At 37.8% G+C, this 25,122-nt stretch overlaps 1 protein-coding gene across 3 annotated transcripts in view; it reads left to right on the top strand.

Moving 5' to 3' along the window:
• Window positions 1-25,122, top strand: part of LOC131030494 (probable phosphoinositide phosphatase SAC9) — a 169,001-nt gene that overhangs the window by 81,476 nt on the left and 62,403 nt on the right. For all 3 annotated transcript variants that reach the window (XM_057961335.2, XM_057961336.2, XM_057961337.2), the window contains 4 exons: window positions 6,551-6,658; window positions 6,860-7,030; window positions 7,446-7,673; window positions 9,648-10,106. In XM_057961335.2, coding sequence (XP_057817318.2) covers window positions 6,551-6,658; window positions 6,860-7,030; window positions 7,446-7,673; window positions 9,648-10,106 — 966 coding nt within the window. The remainder of the gene's footprint in view (window positions 1-6,550; window positions 6,659-6,859; window positions 7,031-7,445; window positions 7,674-9,647; window positions 10,107-25,122) is intronic.

Genomic DNA, 25,122 nt, shown 5'->3' with positions numbered 1-25,122 from the left:
AGTCATCACTCTTCATTGCTTCCCTTTGAGAATAATGAATTATTCTCCAAATTGATCTCCCTTGGATGTTCTCAATTGAGACTTTCTCCTTTTTATATCCTAATATGTGAGGGAGAAGTCACACCTCTTCATCATGTATGCCCTTTGGCAAAAGACACACCCTTTCACCAGTAGTACCCTTTGAAAGAGTGCAACTCTTCATTATTTCTTCCCTTTGAAAGGGATAGAACCTTTCACAATCAGATCTGCACTTCTTATTTCCATATTCTCCATCTCAAATGAGGTTCTCTTCTCCCTTTTGTATCTCATTTTGAGGGAGTCACAACTTTTCATTTCATGCCTTTGACCATTCGTTAACTTAATTAAAATTTAATTATAATTATATTCTTTTATATTTTAATTTTAATTTTATTATTATCATTTATCATTAAATTGTATTTCAAAGTGGTGACATTACAGCCCGCCCCACTCAGAATAGCTTGTCCTCAAGCTATGATCAATTTATCTAAATCTTCCGTATGCAAGGATTCCTAACTAACCCCTGAGGATTTGTAATCTTAGGACAAGTTCTCTCTCATCAATTGTAATCTGTGTTTGGTTGTTTCCTTGAGACAAACAAAGGTGGAATCCTCGTTCATTGAGAAGAGGATTAGAAGCATGACATGCATGTAAGACCTTAATTGTAATATTCTTTCCTAAATAAACTCATCTTTCTAGGTCAACAAAAAATAGAATTCACAATGATAGAAATTAGTAATCATAAATGTTTATGTAGTAGATATGCCCAACACGAAGTATACACATAAAACACGGAGCATACACATGAAAACACGAAGTAGACACATGGATAGATACAAGCATATGCATGCAGATATAGTTTACTTAGTCCACAAGAAGCACGAACGTCCAACCAAGACCACATCCATCCCTTGGGCCAATCAATCTATCATTTTACCCTCGAGAGGCAGGAGTGTCCAACTAGGACCAAAAGCATCTGTCGGAATAACCAATCCACAAGAGGCAGGAGCACCTAACTAGGACTAGAACCATCTCTTGGGCCAATTCACTTTATCCACAAGAGGCAGGAGCACCTAACTAGGACTAGAACCATCTCTTGGGCCAATTCACTTTATCCACAAGAGGCGGGAGTGTCCAACTTGGACCAGAACCATCTCTTGGGCCAACTCACTTTATCCACAAGAGGCAGGAGTGTCTAACTAGGTCCAAAACTACTCTTGGGCCAATTCAATTTATCCACAGGAGGCAGGAGTGTCCAACCAGGACCAAAACCATCTCTTGGGCCAATTCACTTTATCCACAAGAGGTAGGAGTGTCCAACCAGGACCAAAACCATCTCTTGGGCCAATTCACTTTATCCACAAGGGGCAGGAGCGTCCAACCAGGACCAGAACCATCTCTTGGGCCAATTCACTTTATCAACAAGGGGCAGGAGCGTCCAATCAGGACGAGAACCATCTCTTGGGCCAATTCACTTTATCCACAAGAGGCAAAAGTGTGCAACCAGGACCAAAACCAACCATCTCTTGGGCCAATTTTCTTTATCCACAAGAGGCAGGAGCATCCAACTAGGACCGGAACCATCTTTTGGGCCAATTTACTTTATCCGCAAGATAATTAATCAATCTCTTTATACAAATCTGCATAAGATAACTCTTTATATTTCTCTCTTTTCTTGCCGGTGTTTTAATATATTGTTTTATTCTTCACACCCTTTCCTCCATCACAATTCACAATCCTTTTTTGAAGATAATCATAATTTTCTTTATTAAGAACAAAACACACCCTTCACTAATTGCTACTTACATTATCTTAATAAACCGGATGTCTTCATTCAATTTGATTTTCTCTTGTAATTGCTGCTAGCTGCTACCTTTCTATTTATTATAAAAGAACTAGCCATTTTTTAAAAGGTAATTGTCACTGTTTTATTGTTTATCAGTAAAAAATGTGTTGTCTTCTAATAAATCCCAATCGATGCTTTATGCTGATTGCCTTAAAGGTCTTTAATAAAATCACTGCCCTTGTTATTATTTATCTTCTCATAAACTGATCACTGCCTGTTCTTTTCTTTGTGCTTGATAATTGTTGTGTATATACTGAGAAAGTCAATCAGACTTAATGAAGTAATCACTGCTTATCTTCTTTGCTGCAAACAATCAAGTAAATCTGTTCTCTGTTCCCTCAGGCTGGTAGGAACATGCTCTGATACCATTTGTAATGTCCCTTTTTGGGAGGACACTAAATGCTCTGATACCACTTGTAATGTCCCCTTTTTGGGAATACCCTAAATCTTGCCCCGGTAAATATCTAAGTTTGCTAATTTTCACCCTTACTGATCTGATATTAGATATTGATCCATTGACTTTCTTCTCTTCTTTGATCTTATGAATGATTCCTCCAATTCCCCCTTTCTCAATTGAATTAATCTCTTCTTTATATCTTCATTTGTGGGAAGCCACACCTCTTCATAAAAAATGAGTCATCACTCTTCATTGCTGCCCTTTGAGAATAATGAATTATTCTCCAAATTGATCTCCCTTGGATGTCTTCCTCAATTGAGACTTTCTTTTTTTTTTATACCCTCAAATGTGAGGGAGAGGTCACACCTCTTCATCATGTATGCCCTTTGGCAAAAGACACACCCTTTCACCAGTAGTACCCTTTGAAAGAGAGCAACTCTTCATTACTTTTGCCCTTTGAAAGGGACTACCTTTCACAATCAAATCTGCACTTCTTATTTGAATCAGATTTGCAATTCTTATTTCCATGTTATCCATCTCAAATGAGGTTCTCTTCTCCAGTTTATATCTATGTTTAAGGGAGTCATAACTTTTCATTTCATGCCTTTGACCATTCATTAACTTAATTAAAATTTAATTATATTTAATTATATTCTTTTATATTTTAATTTTAATTTTATTATTATCATTATCATTAAATTGTATTTCAAAGTGGGGACATTACAAAGAACGCACGACTCTTATCTGATGTCTCATGGAGATCCTTTAGAATGGTCCAGATCTTTGCAGCCGTCTTGCCAGATGGCACTTGAGGCAGCTGATCATTAGTAATAGAAAGTTTGATAAGCATGACCGCTTCCCGGTTGCGCTCGTCAACCTTATCCTGATCTTTTTCAGTTGTGGTAGGACGAGTCTCTTTACCCAAAACGAGATCATGAAGGCGGCAATATTCAAAGATGGTCATCTTCCATTGCTTCCACGTGTTATAATTTTTGCCCTTGAATTGCTGATTGCCCTCCAACATGATGTGGTTAATGATGCCATTTTGCATACTTTTTGAGGCACGAAAAATGAAAATTTCTGAAAAGGTGAAAAGATGAAGACAAAATCTGAGGCACAAATTGTTGGTGTTGGAAATAAGCCACACCCGGACTGATGATGGACTGGTCCAAGAGGGGCCAGTAGCTCAGTGGTAGAGCACTCCAGCAGCGTATGGAAGGTCCTAGGTTCGAGTCCTAGCTGGTCCATGTCTCAACATGGTATCAGAGCCAGGTCCAGGCTAGGAGCCCCAAGCACACGAGAGGTGTGGCTGAAGGGGGGGTGTTGGTGTTGGAAATAAGCCACACCCGGACTGACGATGGACTGGTCCAAGAGGGGCCAGTAGCAAAGTGGTAGAGCACTCCAGCAACGTATGGAAGGTCCTAGGTTCGAGTCCTAGCTGGTCCATGTCTCAACACGAATCCCAATGCAGAAACAAAGACATAATTAGGTACAAACTTCGAAAAGTATGAAGTACGACTGGCACGAATCCCAAGGTACAGTTGTTTGTAAACCCAAAAAATTTTGACGACGACCTAGAAAACTTGTAAAAAATTCAAAAAGAAGCTATAGGTTAAAGTTTATTCCGATTGAAAAATTAGAGGAATTTTCAAAAACCCTAGCCGACAGAAAATGGGCATCTTGTTGTGCAGAAAGTACAGAGACAAAGGGCAAAGAAAGACTATTTTTAAAAATTCGCAACTATAGAAAATCGCGAAAATTAAAAGAAGTCGCTAGAAAAATATCTACAAAAGGTCATAGAACTGACACTTCTGTCGTAGAAGGTTACGGGTCGCGGGATCCGTAAAAAAATGTAGGTAAATTGTACCATAACACACAATGCCGTCACCCAAAATTGCGAAATATCGCGGAAGAAATTCCACAAAGAAACGCCTGCAGGTCATGCAGACAGAGAGATCACACAGATGAGTAAAGTCGCACCAAATACAAAAGCGAAAAAGTAGAATCGTGAAACCTAGGTCATGAAAAAACCAGAGGTATAAGAGTTCGTGAAAAAACGTGGGAGTCACAACAAAAAGAAATCACACAAGCCCCCAATAGAAATCTGCATTGAGTGGAAAAAAATGCAGAATAAACCCATCACGATTTTTACGGACCGTGAAATTTCTGAAAAATCTATGTCGCGAAAACCGTGTTTGAAAAAACACTGAAGAGATGCTCGCGAAAATCTGAGCCGGAAGTCTGCAGAAGAATGCGAAAAAAATGGCATCGACCTTGCCCATGAACTGGAAACAAATCGCCTAGAAAACATAATTTTTTTAAAGTTCCCACTTTGATACCATATTACATAAGTAATTGGTAAATAATTGAATGAATTAAAAGAATGATTGAAAGATCATTTAAAGAGTTACAAAATGATGTTTCCAAAAAGAAACAATTGTAAAATAGAAACTAACTAATATTTACAATAAATTACATAATTAACCATTAAATAAACATTAAATATATTATTCTAATAAGTGTGTTGTGATTGATGCACTGGTTGTTTACTTGTGGACCTGGACTAAGGTCCCCATGTAAAAGGTTGTTGCGTGGACCACATGCACTGACTGTTTATGATCAGCAAGAATTCATCATTTCTCCAATGCTGATGAGTAGAAATGAAGAATCACACTAGCCTTGGGATACATTGGCATAGGAAACAGGATGGCCTATAGAGGAAGAGAATCCAACATTTGAGTTTGGAGCCTTCAAGTTATTTGTAGGGATGAATCAGCCTTCCAAGTAAACCTGTCACTCCTCTCCAAACCTTCACTCATCACATGAAAAAGACAATGTACATGAAGAAGATGATGTTGAAAAGAACCTCTTAATGTGACTTAATCTTCTCCTGGAGTGAAAGGGAAGGAGGTTGCTGTCAAAAACTCTAAAATTAATGATATGATTGGTGCATCGCACGAAGTTGATACTTGCTCACTGATGAATACAATCCTGGTATCATTCCTAGTCAGCTTGCCAAGGCTAATATTGGTGGTGCTTTGACTACTCAAGTTTTATCCTTGCATGTAAAAGCTGAGAACTAGGTGATTGTGTCTGATTCGCAGAAGGAAGTGCAGGGATAGATAAGCAGACATGGTTAATATGAAATACAGAGTCCCACAGAAGCCTAAATTCTTATAGAATTGATGGTACATGGTATAGATTATAAACTCAGAATGTAACTTATTGGCCCATGGATACTTGTATGCAAAACTGCAAACAAGCTCTGGTGAGTTACTTACCAATAACTTGCCACTGAGTTATTGGCGAGACTAGACCAATAATTCGTAATGAATTTTTGGCATGTAATCAAACAGCAACTCATACATAACTTGACAGAGGCCAGCAAGCTTGTGACAAAAGCTTGCTTGGTGCAGAAAAATAACAGGCTTCCAAATAAAAACAAGTCTTACCATTGATCACTGGTTAATACTAAAAGTGGCAAAATTATAAAAAATGGCATGCACCATTGAGGTCTGTGTGTTCTTGAAGGCCTTTGACCGTGCTGGGGGCTCTGTCCCCAGATCCCCACAAGAGATGCTGCCCATCAACTCTGGTTTTTAAAAGTAAGAAAATAGAAATAGTTTTGGGTCTATGTTTTCTGTGGATGAAATCTGTCAAATATTAATTGGATATGTAATTTATGATCACAACACTATAATGTTAATTTTAGTTGTTTTTTGTTGTATAAATGAAGGGAAAAACACTTATGGACTCTGTAAATTTCTTTTAAGATTATTTTACAAATTACATGTTTTTTATTGTTTGGAAATTTTGCTTAGTCCTAGTCAAATTTTAGGCCTGCCAAGTCCAAGTTTTTGAACTATGGCACATGGTTGGTATCAAAGCATGGTGCAGATGACATGTACTCAATGTTTAATAATAGTTTTGAATTTTTAATGAATCATGGCTCAGAAATCATTATTTCAACTGTGATAACAAAAGTGCTGAAAATTACTTTCTGTGGTTCTGTCCATGTAAGTGTCTTTCCTTTTGCCTTCTGTTCATCGTTTATGTTGTCTCATGGTGTTGTGTTTTTGGTATTTTGTGTTTATGTTAATAGTACTTTCGACAAGAGATTAGTTTCTGTGTGAATTGTAATTTAATCAAGGCCTATGGATTCAGGTCAATGATAGTATGTGAAATCATTTGCGGTTTTAGGGTTTCTTAAATTTAGCAATTGGAGTTCAAACTAAGTTCATTCTGGTGAATTTGACTACTATAAGAAAATGGTTTCTTATGTGAAACAGGTTCTGTCACGGCCTCCTGCAAGTATTCTCAAACCTGTTGCAAGCATGTTTCCAACCCTTAACAGTGCAAATGATCTTCTCAGCTTCAAGATCAAAGATCTTATCTGGGTAATCATATGTGCTGGTGATGTTTTTTTCAGTCTTTGATATAAATTGTATTATTTTACTTTAAGATGTTCAGTGTACATAAGATGGTTGTAAACTTATGTGGTGCTCATTATTAAAAGAGCTTCTGTCTGATTTCCTCCTTGAAAGGGTGATCTCAATTTGTGAATGGCTTCTTGAAAAGTGCATTGAAAATGACTGCAGGTTTGTCCTCCAGCAGCAGATATTGTGGAGCTTTTCATATATCTAGGAGAACCATGCCATGTATGCCAGCTTCTTTTGACAATCTCCCATGGTGCAGATGATTTTTCATCCCCTGCTTCAGTTGATGTTCGGACGGGAAGTAGTCTTGATGGACTAAAGCTTGTTGTTGAGGTCTGTAGCTGTTTTAAGAATTTAAAAAACTATGTCATTTATTTGTGCTTCATTCCTCCAATAAAAAATATTATGATTGCAAGTTTGGTTCATGCATCAAGTGCATTTGGCAATACCTGTAGCTCTCCACCATTTTGATTTCCTTTGCTATCAAGTTTGTTGAAACATGACCTTCAACTAATGCCACAAAACCCTGGTTCTTATATCACGTCATAAAATACGAAGCAATTTTATAGAATCATGGTGATTCAGAAATCCTGTTCCCACAAAAACAAAGAAAGCAAGCATCTTTGCTTCATTATCTATAGGACCAGTATCAAAATCTTTCCTAATTGCATCCAATCCAGATGTAGCTTGTTTATCCTTGAATAATTGTTCAACACTTATATAACTCTTTTATTGGGCTATTATGCAGGGAGCAACTATACCACAGTGTACAAATGGGACAAAAATCACAATTCCATTACCTGGTGTAAGTAATCCAGAGGATGTTGCTGTAACTGGTGCAGGTGTGCGAAAACATACTTTTCCATGGCTGTATGATTTTGAAGAACAGGAGGGAGATCTGAACTTCTTGACACACATTGTGGCTTTGACATTTTACCCTTCCTTTCCTGGAAAAGCTCCTATTACACTTGGTGAGGTATATTCTCACATGAATGATATTGAAAAGATTCTTTTCTTCTTATAATGCTTGAAATACATTTGTCATTCTCAGAATGTTACTTTTAAAAGACAGCATTTCTTTTAAAAGGTTCTGTTAGATCGAAAGGGATGCCATTCAAGGATATACTAGTTTTTATTTAGAAAAGATAGCTAAGAAATCTCATGCTATAAGTTGTTAGGTTATATGCACATGAAAATTCATTGATTTTGTTAAAACATGGACAAAGAAGTTGACATTTTTGTTTTTATGACGAAACAGAAGAATATTAGCAGATCTTCTGCTCTTTGTAGAATATATATTTTATGTTCAAATTCTCTGGGACACTTAGATGAGATGCAAGAATAAGAAGGAAAAGAGGAGTTGGAGTTTTTTGCCATGTGTTTGTATTGTGTTTGTTAAAAATAGAACCAGAAATAAAAACTCAGAAATTTGAAACACAAGAATTTATCCTGGGAAAACCCTCCACCTGAGGGTGAAAAACCCAGCCACACAAAAAAACTAAATCTTTATTGAAGGCCCAAATCTGATACAATGCTCTCAAGCTTAAATAAGCAATGAACTAAACAGGATTGTTAGCACTTAACAATCATTGACTAAGCTGATTACAACTCAGAGAAAACAGAAAGCTTTTACGACTAGCACTTAATCCTTCTGCAATAAGAAATTATCATACTCCGATCAAATACCAATAGAAGATACCTGAATGCTGAATAATATACTCAAATGCTGAAGATTGCTCAAGAAAGTATACTGGAGCGTTGAAGAATATACTGAGAAGTCTCTTCACGCTACTGGACACAGATGAAATAATCAAAAGAGTATCGCTTCAGAACTTCACGCCTCCAATCTAAAAACATCCGCAACACTACACACGGAATAGACAAGGCACGGAAAATATCAAGACAGAGGAAGTCGAAGAATCACCACGTAATAAACCTGATGGCAGTTACAATGCAAACCGTAACATACTCCCACACCGACAACAGCCACATAGACGATGACACACATGCTCTCACCGACGAAAGCCACATAGATGAATGAATATCTTTCGGATGGAATACGAATAGAAGACGAACCGCAGGAGACATGAGTCACCCATAAATGTGCGGTGACGGTTATGACAAAGAATCGATACACTTTCAGCATACTTAGAAGCGGTGAAATACAGAGCTCAAAATGTTTGAGTAAAATTGACGAACTGAGGAGAGCAGTGAGGCACGATAACAACAAGATGAATACACAACCAACACAGGAAATAATGAATACTCCTGCAGCTACTAATACATTAACAGTGTTGGTATATATTCTTGCTTCTCTGAATGAATCTGTTAATGGTGGTCATCTATCATACTAGAAAATAAGTTCTCATTCATTAAAAAACATACAAAATAAAAAAATTCAGCCTGGCATTTATCTCTATTAGAAGTCAGAGACTTGAAATTGTGTTTCTCTTTCAGTCGAGTACCTTGAGTCTTGACAATGAAAGAACTTAACTTAGTCACAGATTTCAAAGCTGAAAGGTTGTCTCACTCTCCCTGAGAAGCCTTAACATTTTGTATTTTTTAACTGAAATTACAAATTGTAATCTAGCAATGCTTTAAGGTTTTGGTTCATTGCGTGTATAAATATATATTCTGTATATTACAATAATTATATTGACTATAAACTCTTGTACAAGACTAGAAGAGCTACTTCCATGAAAAACATGCATTTCAAGGGCGACGAACATATTTATCTTGCTTTATCATAGAATATGCTCAGTAGACCTGAATGATCAGTTTAAGATTCACCTGTTATCTCTGAAAGCTATTTATTTTATTTATAATTGGAAATGTCACAATGCATTAACTGCCTCACAGTCAATTGTATTACAGTATATGCTTTTTCTGTTGTCATGGTATTCAATGTTTGATCTTAATAAGTTTTATGTACTCTTTTCCTTGATTGCAGATTGAAGTTCTTGGAATTGCTCTTCCATGGAAAACAATATTTGCAAATATTGGTCTTACAGTAGAATCCCTGGGGCATGAACAAACAGTTAACCATAAAAGACCTTCTCAGGCACCTTCATTTTTAAAAAGCAATTCACTTCCAGATGTTTCCTTTCATGATAGTAATGCGAAGACTCTGCTGCAGCCAAGCTCCTCCCTAGGCCATGGGCTGGATCTTCTTACAGGAGATATTGTTTTTCCCTTGACAGATTCCCCATCTAAGTCCCAATATAATGATGTGAGCTTAAAACCTGAAGATAGTAGAGACAATGTTTTTTCAGACAATACTTTTCTTGGCCAGCCTAGCCTGGGGGACAATGGAAGAACGTCTCACCCATTACAAGATGAAAGCTCCCAAAGTGAGGGTACTGCTGAGATTTACCTGATGTTTCTTAAACAGCTTTGCAGTTCAAATATGGTATGTCACATGAAATTGGTGATTCAATTTTAAAGAAATTAAAGAGAAGGAAAATTAATAATTTTACTTCTTTTTGCTGTTCTCTTTACTTTTCAGTTATTCCATTATTAATTTATTTACTTTAAATATCTTATTCCATTGATTCTGTTGAGATATTGGTAATTTGCCCTATAGATGAAAAAATATTTGTTTAGTAACTCATAATCTGGTTCTTAGAACAAAAGATTTGGGTGGGGCATTATGGAGTGATAACCTGATTGTATTTGTTTCTTTCATTAACAGAATGATCTGTTATAAATATGCAGTTTTGAGAATAACACTTAGAAAGGGGAATATAAAATGCTCGTTTTTAGATAATTATGATGTCTTTCTTGATTAGCTCTTCTGCGAATACACACTGGAATACTTCCTTGTTCTCATTTACTTAGTGAATGATTCTTATCTGCATTCTGTTGAAATTAAATAGCTAGTTCGAATTATTTGATAGCAAATATATATATTGTAATAACTTAAGTGATTAGAATACTTGTAACTTGTAATAAAAGGGCAGGCCATATTTGGGCAATTGATTTAACTTGTAAATTGTATATGGGTTCTGACCCATATGCAACTTGTAAATTCAAAATTATATCTTGGTGCCAGAATATGCAAGGCTGACCAAGGTTTATTGTTGACATGAATTCATATATAAGTAAGATGATTTGAGGATCACAAATCATCAATTACAAGCGAATATATATCTCTCTACCTTATGTGATCTGCTCCCAGCTGCAATCATCATCATCAGCAAAAGGATATTCATCAAGGGTGAGCGAACTTCAGCGAATTGGTTTCTTGTTCAAGCGAATCTGATCTAGGAGTGCAAATCTGTCCTAGGGCATCCAAACCTCATATAGTCTGCCGAATTTCTGTTCTTGTAGCTGGGCGAATTAGTATGGAATTTGAGCTGTGAATCTACCTTATATCTGGGTGAACTATTGATCATTCTGAGCTCCATTCCAGACTTGAATTTGATCACCATTGTGGAGCAGACTTGTTTCAATTATGGGCGACTATGCTGGGGGATATTGAGTTGTCTAACTCACTAATTAAGAGCAGCGATCATCCTCTTCTATGGTGCCGAAACCATAATTGTGGGATCAGCGAATTAGGTCCTATACATCGGTGATTTAGATTGGGCAAAGCTCTGCCCTAGGTTGATGACTTATTCAGATAAGTGATCTGATCTTCATTGTACTTGTAATTTGCTCATGATTAAAGGATTTTCATCTGGACTTGATGCTGGGTTTTTTCTCCAAGAGGGAGGTTTTGCTTGGGTATTCTTGGTGTCTTGTCTCTTTTGTGTGATTGCTTTGTGTTATTTCTAAGTTATATCTAAATCTGATCACTAAAATCAACATGGTATCAGAGCTTGGTTCGTAAATAGTTGTGATCAGATTTATCAATTTTTCAGTCTAGCCTATTGTTCAAAGTTCAGTTTTCATGGCTTCTTATCTTAGGACTGAAGATAGGTTGGAAGGTTCTTTCAACTACACTTCTTGGAAGGTTAGAATAATGATGGTCTTGAATGACCTTGCTGAATATTTTAGTAAGGATGCTGCTGAACCTAGTGGCGAAGAAGAAAAGGAATCTTGGAAAAAGGATTACCAAGCGCGAAGGATAATAATAGATTCCGTCAAAGATCATATTGTGACAAGCATCTCCAAAATGAAGACTGCAAAGAAATGTTTAGCACTTTGGAAAAGATGTATGAGATCAACAACACTAGTCATATACTTATCATTAAGGCAACAACTTAATCACATCAATTTAGAGAAGGAAAAACCTGTAGCTGCTTACTTCATGAGGATCTCTGAGCTAAAGGATCAACTCTCTACTGTTGGGAAGACTGTTGAAGATAGTGACCTAACTATGATGGCTCTAAATGGTCTTCCTCCATCATGGGAACCTTTTGTTCAAGGAATCAATGCAAGAGCTGAGCTTCCTCAATTTGATCGATTGAGGGGAGATTGCATTCAAGAAGAATCACGCTTGGCTGCTAAAGGAAAAATCAGAAGCCCTCATGACAACATTCATCTTGTCCTCTCAGCTAAGGAGGAAGGTGGCCATTGGAAGAAGAATAATTTCAAAAGAAACAGAGATTTCAGACCCTCTGCTCTTGATTCAAGGAAGAAGCCAAGGGACTTGTCTCACATTCGATGTTTCCGATGTAACAAGTTTGGTCACTTTGCAAAGGACTGTCAATCTTAGCTCGAGCAAGGAGAAGCAAACCTAAATGAAGTCTCAGAACAACAGAATAATGAAGATTTCCTCTTTGTCTCAGCCTTGTCAAGCAATGTTCAGTCAGATAGTAACACGTGGCTGATTGACAGTGGTGCATCTAGACACATCACAGGCTATTGGGAACATCTCTTAGATTTGGTGGAGGAGTCCAACCTTCATGTGACTATTGGTGACAATGCTCGTTATGCAGTAAAAGGTTTTGGTTCTACTTTGTTAAAATTAGATTCTGGTATTTCCCTTCATCTTAGTAGTGTTTTGTTTGTACCTGGAATAAAAGGGAATCTAATCTCTATATCTGCTCTAGAAGATAAAGGTTATCAAGTTGTCTTTTCTGAAGGAAGAGTTCTTGCATGGCCTAAGGAGTCCAACCTCAAATTAGCTCGTGCCATCGGGATTAGATATGAAAGCCTATATAAGCTTTCAACTCTCACTTTCAATAAGGATATAGTTGATAGATTTTTAAACTATGCTATGGGTCCATTTCGTAAGTAAGAGTAAATCAACAAGTTTTATGAATTTATCACTTAGATAGGGATTAAGAGGGAGTTACATATTCCCCATAATCCTTAGTGAATGCATTATATTTAGTAAAGCTTAAACATATTGTTGTTTTCTAACCATTGATGTTGAAATCTGATTTACATCTAGTGTTGGATTTGAGAGAGTATGGCTAAACATTTGAATTCAAATCAGTTTTGAATTTATAATTGTTATATGATTATTACAAGGATGTGCTTGATCATAATTCTATGTTTTATGATAAAACTAACATGTGTTCCTTGTTTCTTTGGAATATACTTTGGCTAAGAGGGAGTTTTCAGCTCCTATGATACATTGTGTATATCTTCTACCCTCTGCGGAGTGCAAGGTGGGATCACCCTCTGTGGAGTGCAAGTTGGTAGTTTCTTTGAGGTATAATACCTCTCCCACACTCTGCGGAGTGCAAGGTGGATCCATCCTTTGCGGGTGTGCATGATGGATATCATGGAAGGAATCCATGACCGTATTCTTTGAATCCATCCTCTGCGGATGTGTATGATGGATATCTATGGTTGTATCTCAGATCCATCCTCTGCAGATGTGCATGATGGATATCATGAAAGAAGTCCATGATGTGTTATTACAATATATGGTTACTCGCTATAATCCTCCCTAGCTAAGAGGGAGTGTTGAAATTAAATAGCTAGTTCGAATTATTTGATGGCAAATATATACAGTGTTCCACGGGCGTTGGGGACGGGGGGACGAGGGGGACGCGTTTCCGGGACGGGGGGACCAAGGGCCTAAATTTGGGGACGGCGGGGGGACGGCGGCGGGGTGGTGGTGCTCATATATATACATACAGTACTTGAAAAACTAGTTTTGAAAAGATGTATAACAGTATAAGAATTAGATTTCAAATGAAACTATAGGAAATACCAAGATTACTTAGATTAGTGATACGTAACTAATTGCTAATTGCTAAAACTAAAAGTAAATAAAATTTGACAAATGAAATTGTCAAATTGGAGATTTCTCATTTCTATCATATGAATATCGAAAAAGGAAAACGGAAAATATGAATATCTGATGCCACTGCAAAGTCTATAATAATAAAGATGATTACATGATTCATCATTACAATGAGTAGCCAAATACAAATACGTGTAGCAATAGCATCACAAAAGAGACGAGTCAAATACAAAATGACAAAACTGAAAAGTGAAAACTCAAACTGTAGCTAATGGAGGCTTCTAATCATCTGCAAACTCCTCCTCACTGGAACTGCTGGACTCCTGAGGATCAAGGTCCCTCAAGCTCACACCAACTAGCCCTGCATCTGAAGTGGTAGGATCATCCTCATCAATCTGTGAAGGCTCCTCTGGCTCTACATCCCATCGTGCCGCTGGACTCTCCTTGTACATAAGTGTCTTGCGGTCAATGAGACGCAAAGCGTTGTGTACAGCCACAAGCTTCTCTGCTCTCTTAGAGGTAAGTCTGTTCCTCTTAAGAGAGTGGATGAAGCTATATGTAGACCAGTTCCTCTCAGCAGCTGAAGAACTGGAAACCTGGGATAGCAGACGGATGGCTAGAGTGGTGGTCAAAGATTTCGGGTCATGACAAGTCCACCACAAAAGTGGGTCCTCCTGTGCCATAGTGTCTATATCCATCTTTGCCGCATCTGAATAACCTCTAAGAGTGGCAAATCTTCCCCACTCAGTGCGCATTGTGCCGGCATCTCTGGAATCAAACATCTTCTCTATGCACCTAAAGAAACCCGCCTTCACCTCATCATCCTCAATCGGTGTCATTCTACCCGGTCTAGCCTTGTACCACTTAGGATTCAAGGCAAAGGCAGCCATATGCAAAGGAGTGTTCAACTTGTCCCATCTACTTTGAATGATAGGCCGGATTTGCTCATTGTAGAATGCTAGAGAGGGGTCCTTCACTCGCACAGCAGCCCTCATCTGGCCAAGCATAGAGTCAATGCACTCATACACCTCTCCAAGGTTAGGTGCATCCCCATCCCCATATCTGATCACCTGGAATACTGGAGAAATGATGGAGACAATGTATTTCGCATCAGTCCAAAACACATCACTCTTCACTATCTCCTTCACCCTTCTCCCCTGCTCTGTCTTGGCCTCAGCCCACCTATTCCACTCATTAGTCATAACCATGAGTTGCAATGCCTCTTGCAACTCAATCATTCTCTCCAAGAGAATGAAATAGGATGCATATCTAGTCTCAACTGGTTTCAAGAACTCCTTCTTCGCGAAGGTCCTGAAGAGTGCATGTGAAATGTGGTGGTTGTAGATAAACATCTGCACATCTCTCGCATCGGTGACCACTCCTCTAATCCAGTCAATCTTCCCCATGTCCTTGAGTGCATTGTTCATGGCATGCACACAACATGGGGTCCACCAAATGTGTCTATAGGCTGCCTCAACGAGTCTCCCTGCTGCTCTACACACATAGGCTGCATCTGTCACTACTTGGACCACATTTTGTGGCCCAACCTCCTCAATAGCCTCCCTGAGGACCTGAAACTGGAAATCAGCATCTTTATGATGCCCTGTACAATCAACTGCTCTAAGGAAGTATGGGCCCTTTGCACATGTGACCATGACGTTGATGAGTGGACGATGGCTAATGTTCATCCACCCATCCATAACTATGCTGCACCCCGATGCCGCCCAACATGCCTTCATCTTCTCCATCAAAATATTGATCTTGGAATAGCTTTTATCCAAGATCGAGGTCCTCATTTTCGTCTCCCTTGGTGGCACATAAGATGGTCCTCCCTTGGCCACCATATCTATCATCTTCCTATAATAAGGAGACCGTGTAACATGAAATGGAATGCCATTGGCAAAGAAGAAATTGCCAATGGATTCATCTATCTCATCTCTCAGCTGCACATTAAACATATCAGCAATGGGGTTGCTCTGTGGTGTATGCAACTTACGTTTCCCAGCCCTGGCAACAGTAGAAGTGGAAGTAGATGGAGATCCAAACATCATTCCTCCCACCTGCGAAGCATGATAAGTATGTGGTATTGGCACATTCTGGCTGTCGTGAAGTGATGCCCTAGCAGACAAAGTAGTAGGCATTGAAATATTTGTGTCATCTGGAACCCCCCAAAGCCTGTTAAACTCAATTCTGTAATGTATATTTTTGGGTTCCTCCAAAAACTTACAATGTTTCACGCCTTTTCCTCTCCAAAATAGAAAGTGTGCATTCACCCTGCTAATGCTACCGAACCATTCTCTGTCACAAATATTGCACTTCCATTTCCTTGTTCCCCCACTTGAATGTGATGTAGTGCCTTGTACTGATATTTGTGAAGCAAACTGTTTTAGAGGAGACTTAGGATCAAAATGACCCCTAGCATATGGTGCCAACAACTCTGAAGGGCAACCTGTACTAGCTGTTGCACTTGCCATAGAACTAGATTGGGCTCCAGGATCAGCCCCATGGTCACCCCCCTCATTTTCAGGTTCATATTCTGAATCATTCTCACTATGAGAATGGATTTCCATGTTATCTTCACTCGTGCCTTGGGAGCTCATTGTGAAATTTTCAAATTGACACTGCATTTCACAAAATAAAAATAAAAATAAAAATAAAATCAGCCTTGTTTAACAATATATTTTTAAATTTTTTTCCTATTCATCTCAAAATGAGATTTGATGTTGAATCTTGAGGGCAAAATGATGAATCATTTTGCCCTCAAGATTCAACATCAAATCTCATTTTGAGTCTTGAGATGAATAGGGAAAAAAAATTAAAAAAACCAAAAATGACATAGAACAATGAAAATCAGAAAGTAAAACAAAAAAAAAACAAGAAGAAGTTGAAAAACCCTACCTTGTGCTTGAAAAATCTCTCCAAAATGTAGAAGAATCTTCTTCTTCCTCTTCTTCTTGCTTCTTCTAGCTCCTATCACGCTTGTAGTCACTTTTCTCACCCCTTCAATCAATCTTCTTCAAGTATTTCCTCCTCTTCAAGTTGCTGGAAAAAAAATCAGTTTTCCAAAATGAGAGTGAAATCCAAAATAAACATGCTTTTGTGTTGTTTTGGGGGGTAGGGTGGGGCCCACGTCCAATTAGGGTTACCCCTTAACCCCCCCCAAAAAGCACATGTTATAAAAAAACTTTAAAAAATAAAAGAAACTGTTTTTTTTCGCGTGGGAACGCGGGAGACGCCTGGGCGTCTCCCCATCCCTCGAGGGACACCTGGACGTCTCTTGAGGGACGGGGAGACGCCCAGACGTCTCCCAGGAGACGCCCAGACGTCTCCACGTCTCCCTGGGAGACGCGGAGACGCGGGGACGTCTCCACGTCCCGGCGGTGTTTGGGTGGCGGTGGCGGGACGGCGGGGGACGTCGCGTCCCCGTCCCCCCGTCCCCGAGACGTCTCTGACGGGGGGATGCGCCCAAAAAGGGAGGGGATGCGTCCCCGTGGTTCACTGAATATATATATTGTAATAACTTAAGTGATTACAATACTTGTAACTTGTAATAAAAAGGGCAGGCCCTATTTGGGCAATTGATTTAACTTGTAAATTGTATATGGGTCCTGACCCATATGTAACTTGTAAATTCAAAATTATATCTTGGCGCTAGAATATGCAAGGCCGACCAAGGTTTATTGTTGACATGAATTCATATATAAGTAAGATGATTTGAGGATCACAAATCATCAATCACAAGCGAATATATATCTCTCTACCTTACGTGATCTGCTCCCAGCTGCAATCATCATCATCATCAGCAAAAGGATATTCATCAAGGGTGAGCGAACTTTAGCGAATTGGTTTCTTGTTGAAGCGAATCTGATCTAGGAGTGCAAATCTGTCCTAGGGCATCCAAACCTCATATACTCTGCTGAATTTCTGTTCTTGTGGCTGGGCGAATTAGTATGGAATTTGAGCTGTGAATCTACCTTATATCTAGGCGAACTATTGATCATTCTGAGCTCCATTCCAGACCCGAATTTGATCACCATTGTGGAGCAAACTTGTGCCAATTATGGGTGACTATGCTGGGGGATATTGAGTTGTCTAACTCACTAATTTAAGAGCAGCGATCATCCTCTTCTATGGTGCTGAAACCCTACTCGTGGGATCAACGAATTAGGGCCTGCACATCGGTGATTTAGATTGGGCAAAGCTCTGCCCTAGGTTGATGACTTAATCAGATAAGTGATCTGATCTTCATTGTACTTGTAATTTGCTCATGATTAAAGGATTTTGATTTGGACTTGATGCTGGGTTTTTCCTCCAAGAGGGAGGTTTTCCTAGGGTATTCTTGGTGTCTTGTCTCTTTTGTGTGATTGCTTTGTGTTATTTCTAAGTTATATCTAAATCTGATCACTAAAATCAACTTTATTATAAAATCACTAAAAGATTTGGGTGGGGCATTATGGAGTGATAACCTGATTGTATTTGTTTCTTTCATTAACAGAATGATCTGTTATAAATATGCAGTTTTGAGAATAACACTTAGAAAGGGGAATATAAAATGCTTGTTTTTTAGATAATTATGATGTCTTTCTTGATTAGCTCTTCTGTGAATACACATTGGAATACTTCCTTGTTCTCGTTTACTTAGTGAATGATTCTTATCTGCATTCTGTCTTCGTCATATTATGAAATCCACAATTCTAGGAGATGGTCCACAGAGCTAGCAAATATATGATCTCAGAATGAGTGTTCTAATCTTTGTACATACAAGTGCGCTTGTAATATCATCCATGACAAGACTTGATTTGTCATGTTCTATAACTAATCTTATCCATTTCATATGGTACCTGCCCTATTTGGGAAGATTTGGATCTCATGAAAGATTATTTTACAAGGAGATGAGGAAGCAAATTTTGTGCCTGCCCCCTGGGGTCTTTTAGAATAGTTTGAAAACTCCCTTTGATGCCAATCTGCCAGTACTCTTTTTCTATCCATAATGTATTTTTGACTTCTTTTTTTGCAGCACTGCATCTTCCAATCTTAATTGTATGGGCTTGGATTTGGGTTAGGAGTTTGCCCTTTTTTGGGACCGTAGGTATGGTAGGACTCGTGATAAAATAAAAAAGTAGACAAACCATAGGCAAATAAATAAAATCAATCATAGTTTTGTCTGTGTTTTTATTTGTCTGTAGCTATACAATACAAAACAAAACAACATGTATGGTAGAACCATTCTTGAAATTATAAGGGGAAGCTCCCTGACGTCTAACTAAATGTAAATTCTAAATAGAAATTTACAAATATGCATAGTATATAAGATTTTAATGGGGTTTTGACTTTTTGTATTAATGTAAATATCTAATTGACAATGCTTTTTCTCTAGATTCATCAACTAGAGTCAATAGTCAAGTCTTGCAATGAGATTTTCAGATTTGAAGGAGATTAAGCACAAATGATAAATTCGACTGCCTATTGGCTAAAATGAAGAGCCAGATCCTCAACCATGAGTCTTTGACTTGTTTCCATAAGAGATTGCACTACTTCTGAATTAATTGCTTCACAAGCATCATATGTTCAGACATTAATTGTCTCCTTAAAGATATCCTCTTTCTATTCTTGAGAGTTCTAACAAGGTCAAACACATTTCAAACCCCATTAACATTTGGAATGCTGGCATCGTGGATAGACAATGAAGCAACAAGCTGTTGCATTTTAGGAAAATTCATTGCTTGCTTCAATTAGGATTTTAGCATCAGGTGTCTCAGTCACTTGGATCGCATATTATTAAGAATAGACAACCTTGAGCACAAATATCTATATTACCTTTGCTAGAAGTTGTGTTCTTCACTTTCTATCGATCCTTATGGCACTTTCCATGAGGACAAGGGTTGTGCCATAATAATAATCCTCTGCTAGAATCAATACCATCATGCCTTAAAGCTATAACCATGGAGATGGTCAATCTACTTCTAATTAGTGGCTGATCGTAAATTTTTAGCAAGCTCAAAATGAACATCTTATGTAGAACAAGCTCCTCAATAGTTCTTTTTGTAAGTCAATTTGATGGGTTTTTTGAATTGGAACACCCCTCTTATCATACTTTGTTGATGCTTTACATAAATCAACACCAATATTCTGGTTATTAAAATAATAATGTAATGGTTCTAATGGTCATCTTTAGTGAGTTTAGTCTTAGTAGGTTAGTTTCTATTTTCCTTTTTTGTTAATGATTGTTTCTTTTAGAAACATCGTCTTTGTAAATCTATATAAGAAGAATTCGTCTCCATTGTTTAATACAACATCGATTTATCATAACATGGTATAAGAGTGGGAGTATATCGTCTGGGTCTGACTCCCTCATGGGAAGGCTCAGGATTTTGGGAGTTATTTTTAGAATCGAGGCTTTCTGAAAATTTGAGTATTGAGGTTTTTTTATCTCTGTGAAATTTGAGGATTTTGTTTTAGGGCAGATCCGAGCGTTTCTTTCTTCATATGCCTCTTCAAGGGTTTCAGCTCTGTGTGTTCACTTCTTTGGGAGGATTTTCTTTCTGTGACCACCTGTTTTTTCCTGCGGAAGTTTTTGGGCGATATTTGTATCTTGTGATTTTTTTAATTTTTCTCAGTGAAATGTTGTGATTTGTTTCGTGGTTCACATCATCCTTTTCGGGCTCGACTTTCCACGATAATTTTGAAGGGCAACGTGTTTGTTTTGGGCGCGATTTTCGCCTATTCTTTTTGCCCCCACGTTCAGGTTTTTGTAGCTACACAAGATTTGTTTTCCACGAGGTTTTGGCTGCGGTTTTCCCCGCGGTTTTTCTTGGCGACAAAGCTATTTCTTTTTGTGTGCACAGGGATGGCTTGTTTTGTGTAGCTGCATCTATTCAGGTGGCATTAGGACTGTGTTTGTTTTGTGTGTGATTTCTGTGCACATGGCATCATGCTTGCGTCGTCAGTATTTTCTTTGCGGCGCGACGACGGTTTTTGGTCTTTTTTTGTGCACATCTGTGTTTTTTGACGGCAGCTACATTTTTTTGGGTTTTCATAATTTTGCACCAAATTTTTTGAATTTTTTTTAATGGGTTTATAATTGTCCCTTAGAAAATAATTTTTTCCCACAAAATTTATTCATATGTATTAATAATTTTTTCCTTAAAAAATTCTAGAGGCTTTTATAATTTTTTGTCCATAAAAAATTATCAGGGGTTATGTGTGATTTTTTGCCTTAAAAATCGTTTTGTAAAATGGATTTACCTTTTTCCTCAAAAACAAAATTTTGTATTTTGATCCGTGTCTCGGATTTTGTCTGTAGTTTTGATCGATTTTTCACCTCAAAAATTGTGTAGTCATCTATAATTCACAATGTTCGCGTGGGATTCTGGTTTTTGCCTGATTTTATCCTCAAAAATCATGGGTACAGTTGTTCCTGTCTTAGGGCTTTTATTGTGATTTTCCAAAAAAACGATGCTTTGTTATCTTCAGTTTTAGGGTTTGGCGATTTTTTTCCTCAAAAGTCGTGGCTTCTTGCAATTTGTTTTGGGGCATCGTGCTCATTTGCAAAAGTTTGTTGAGGGTTTGCTGATTTTTCCCCAAAATCGTGGTTTCAGTTTCATCTTCATCTCGGTGTCGCTAGCTACAGGGAGTGACAACTTTGTTACCCACTATCAGGTTGGATGGTTTGTGGTGATATCCATAAATTCTGTAGATTCTAGGAGGGTCAATGGCAAGCTCTTGTCGCAGAACGTTCTGAGAAGGGGGTAGCCTTCTCTGTTTTTTCTCTTGGTTGTTAGGACGATGACCATTAAGGGAGGGTATTAAAATAATAATTTAATGTTTCTGATGGTCATCTTTAGTGAGTTTAGTCTTGGTAGGTTAGTTTCTATTTTCACTTTTTGTTAACGATTGTTTCTTTTAGAAACATCGTCTTTGTAAATCTATATAAGGAGACTTTGTCTCCTTTGTTTAATACAACATCAATTTACCATAACACTGGTGACTCAAGAGATCACTCTCATTTTCACAAAGATCCTATAAATCATCTGTATATGGCATGGATCTAATCGTTTGAGGAGTGATGGGTGTGTACTAAAGAGGAACAATTTTCTCACTTGTGTATTGGGAAAGTGATGCTTGTGTAGTTTCAAGATTGGACAAGAACTTTTGCACATGTTTATTGTGAATGGATTGGAAGCAATTTGAGTTATTCTATTTTGCATTTCACTTCTAGTAAAAAAAAGGAAGCTCTATTTTTTAGCTAATTTAGTCTAATGAAGTGTAGATATATGTTTCCATGTCATGCCCCCAGAAATTGAAGTATTATTAATTGTCACTGCCTTGATGAATACAGATCACAGTCTTTAAACCTCGTGTTGGATGAATTGTCATTGATAGCCAACTTCAAGGAATGATGAAAGAAAGTTAAATCAAGTTAACTACTATGATAATCGAGCTCCCTCTAATAATGACGTATTCAATAAATTAGCATTCCTATGAGCCAACCCAAGTTTGAAATAAACTTTGAAATAAACTAAGTTGGCACCAACATTCAGGTTAATAAAGAGGCCGACCATCCTTCTTGATATATGCACTCATTTTGGGCAAAGTAATTAATAATGAATTAACAACTCCTTATGCCTCGCCAACCTGCACTTGAAGCAAGGTCAGTGTTAGGTGAAAGGGCACTTTGGATGATATAAAAGAGAGGTCTTTGAGGATCATCAAGGGCATCGAAAAATAATAAAGGAAATATTATTTTGAGGGATCAGAGCAAAATCATATATGGAACCAAATAAGAGCAGAGTCTGATTTATAAAAGCATCTTGAATTAATAAGGTTATGACTGGGCAACGAAAGGATCATAAGACATTATATATATCTGCACCTATCAAGGCATTCAATAAGATCATCTATGGATAACCTGCAACAGCAGACTTAAATGTAGAACCTGCAATTAGCAGACTTAAATGTAGAACCTGCAATTAGCAGACTTATAACCTACCAAGTAATTGATATGCAGTATTTTCATCTTGCTTAATATATAATCCATTAGGTATTGTTAAGATAAATAAGAATGGAATTGCTAATCTATCAAACTGTTATAATATTTTTTTAATCAATTTATTCTCCCACCAACAATCGCATGTGGATTAGGAAGGAGGTGCATTTGGGAGAGAAGATACAGGTTCCCCTTCTAAGTAGCCCACCCCAAGCTTGGATGGACAAGAGGTTGTGCCACTTGTGGGCCAGGGGCTTGAGTTGTCTTAGTTGGATGTTTTGCACCCTTGGGCTTAGTTGTGGTGAATAGTTTTGGGCACCCTTTGTGTTGTCCTCTCCTATTCCCCTGCTGGTTGATTTTGGGAAGTTAAAGAAGCAATCATGTATGGGTTGATAAGGAGACATGGCTGAGAGAGCATATACGGGTTCCCGTTCAAGGTAGACCACCCCAAGCTTGGATGGACTAAAGGTCCTGCCACTTATGGGCCAAGGGTTTGAGTTGTTTTGGTTGGATGCTTCGTGCCCTTGGGCTTAGTTGTGGCAAATTGTTCCAGGTGCTCAATCATGCTTCCTATCTAATACTTACTATGGTTGATTCTTGGGATTAGATCCCAATGCGTGATTCTATTCAACTTAAATACTTATTCGATTTGATTATAAATACTATTTAATGCAATTGTTTATATTTACATTTCTTATATGTTAGTAATCCCTAACCCTCATGGAAGTAGTTGGTATCACATATTACATTTTAAATGTTGACTAACATGATTGCAGGACCTAAACCAGGATTTGTCTTGCTAAAGACATTTTAATTGGTAAATTTATAATTCTAACTATATTACATTTCTTATTTTAACTACAACTTGTGGTTTTAATGCAAAATATAGGAATATCTCAAAAAGGGGACATTACATTCCACAATATTTCGGGGACAGGGACGTGGGGACAGTAGGGGATACATTTCAGGGACAATAGCCTAAGGGCCATTTTTGGAGGGACAGTGATATATGAATTTGTCATTTTATACACACACACACACACACACACACACACACAGAGACAGAATTTGTCATTTTATACACACACACACACACACACACACACACACACACACAGAGAGAGAGAGATGTCACAATATTTCGGGGACAGGGACGTGGGGACAGTAGGGGATACATTTCAGGGACAATAGCCTAAGGGTCATTTTTGGAGGGACAGTGATATATGAATTTGTCATTATATATATATATATATATATATATAGAGAGAGAGAGAGAGAGAGAGAGAGAGAGAGAGAGAGAGAGAGAGAGAGATGTCAATAACAGCAGTATAAACTTTAATAAAGTAGCATAACATCAGTATAAATAGCAACAAAATTAATCATGAGGTTCATGACAACAATTAAACTATTAAAGCATTTTGTTGTCAAATTTTAAAATTAAAGTTAAAAGTAACTCAAAAGTCTCAAACTTCAAAATACAACAATCTATGCCTTATTTGGGTTATCAATATCAAAAGAACTATTCGTGGCACTGTCACTCTTTGGCTGAAGTGGAACACCTGATGGAAACCTGACTATTCCCAGTTGCACCTCCTCATCAATTTGCTTAACATCTTGAAGATCAACATCCAAACATTCCGTTGGACTTTGTTGATACTCAGTAGTTTGTATCCTAAAGTTTCAAGGCATTATGAACTGTAACTAGTTTGTTTGCTTATTTCAATGTAAGCCTGTTTCTTATAATTAAGTGGATGAAGCATAGGTAGGCCAATACCTCTTTGTAGTAGAGGAACTAGCAATCTGTGGCAGTAAATAAATAGCAAGCTTGTTCAACTCTGGTGTGTCCTTTGTTGGATTAGTTGTCATTGATGTCAAAGGTGAGAGGGCATAGTTGTCATTGATGTCAAAAGTGAGAAGACATAATATCATTAATGTCAAAGGTGTCATAAGAAAATGAGCGTTGCTATTTAAGATACAAGGAACTTTTAGATAGAGTCATTCAACAAGATAATAGTAAGAAAAGTTTGCAATCAATAGTTGTAGCTTGAAGAAGATGCTGGGCATCTTAGTTACTATGGATGGTAGATTAACAGATATTTTGAGTTGATATAAAAGCTACAGATTGGTGTCATTAAAGAAGTCGACCCTTGAATTTGATGTGTAGATCAGGAAGGCATTCAGCCAATGCATGAAGTAAACACCGATAAAGGATATAAAACAAGGCACATCCAGAATTCCAAGAGCATATACAAACATCCTAGTATAATGACGATTTGTGTTGCCAATATTGTGAAT

Source organism: Cryptomeria japonica, chromosome 2, assembly GCF_030272615.1.
Source record: "Cryptomeria japonica chromosome 2, Sugi_1.0, whole genome shotgun sequence".
Lineage (NCBI taxonomy): Eukaryota > Viridiplantae > Streptophyta > Pinopsida > Cupressales > Cupressaceae > Cryptomeria > Cryptomeria japonica.
Note: the sequence above shows the minus strand (reverse complement) of the source record. Positions and strands in the feature narration are given on the sequence as shown.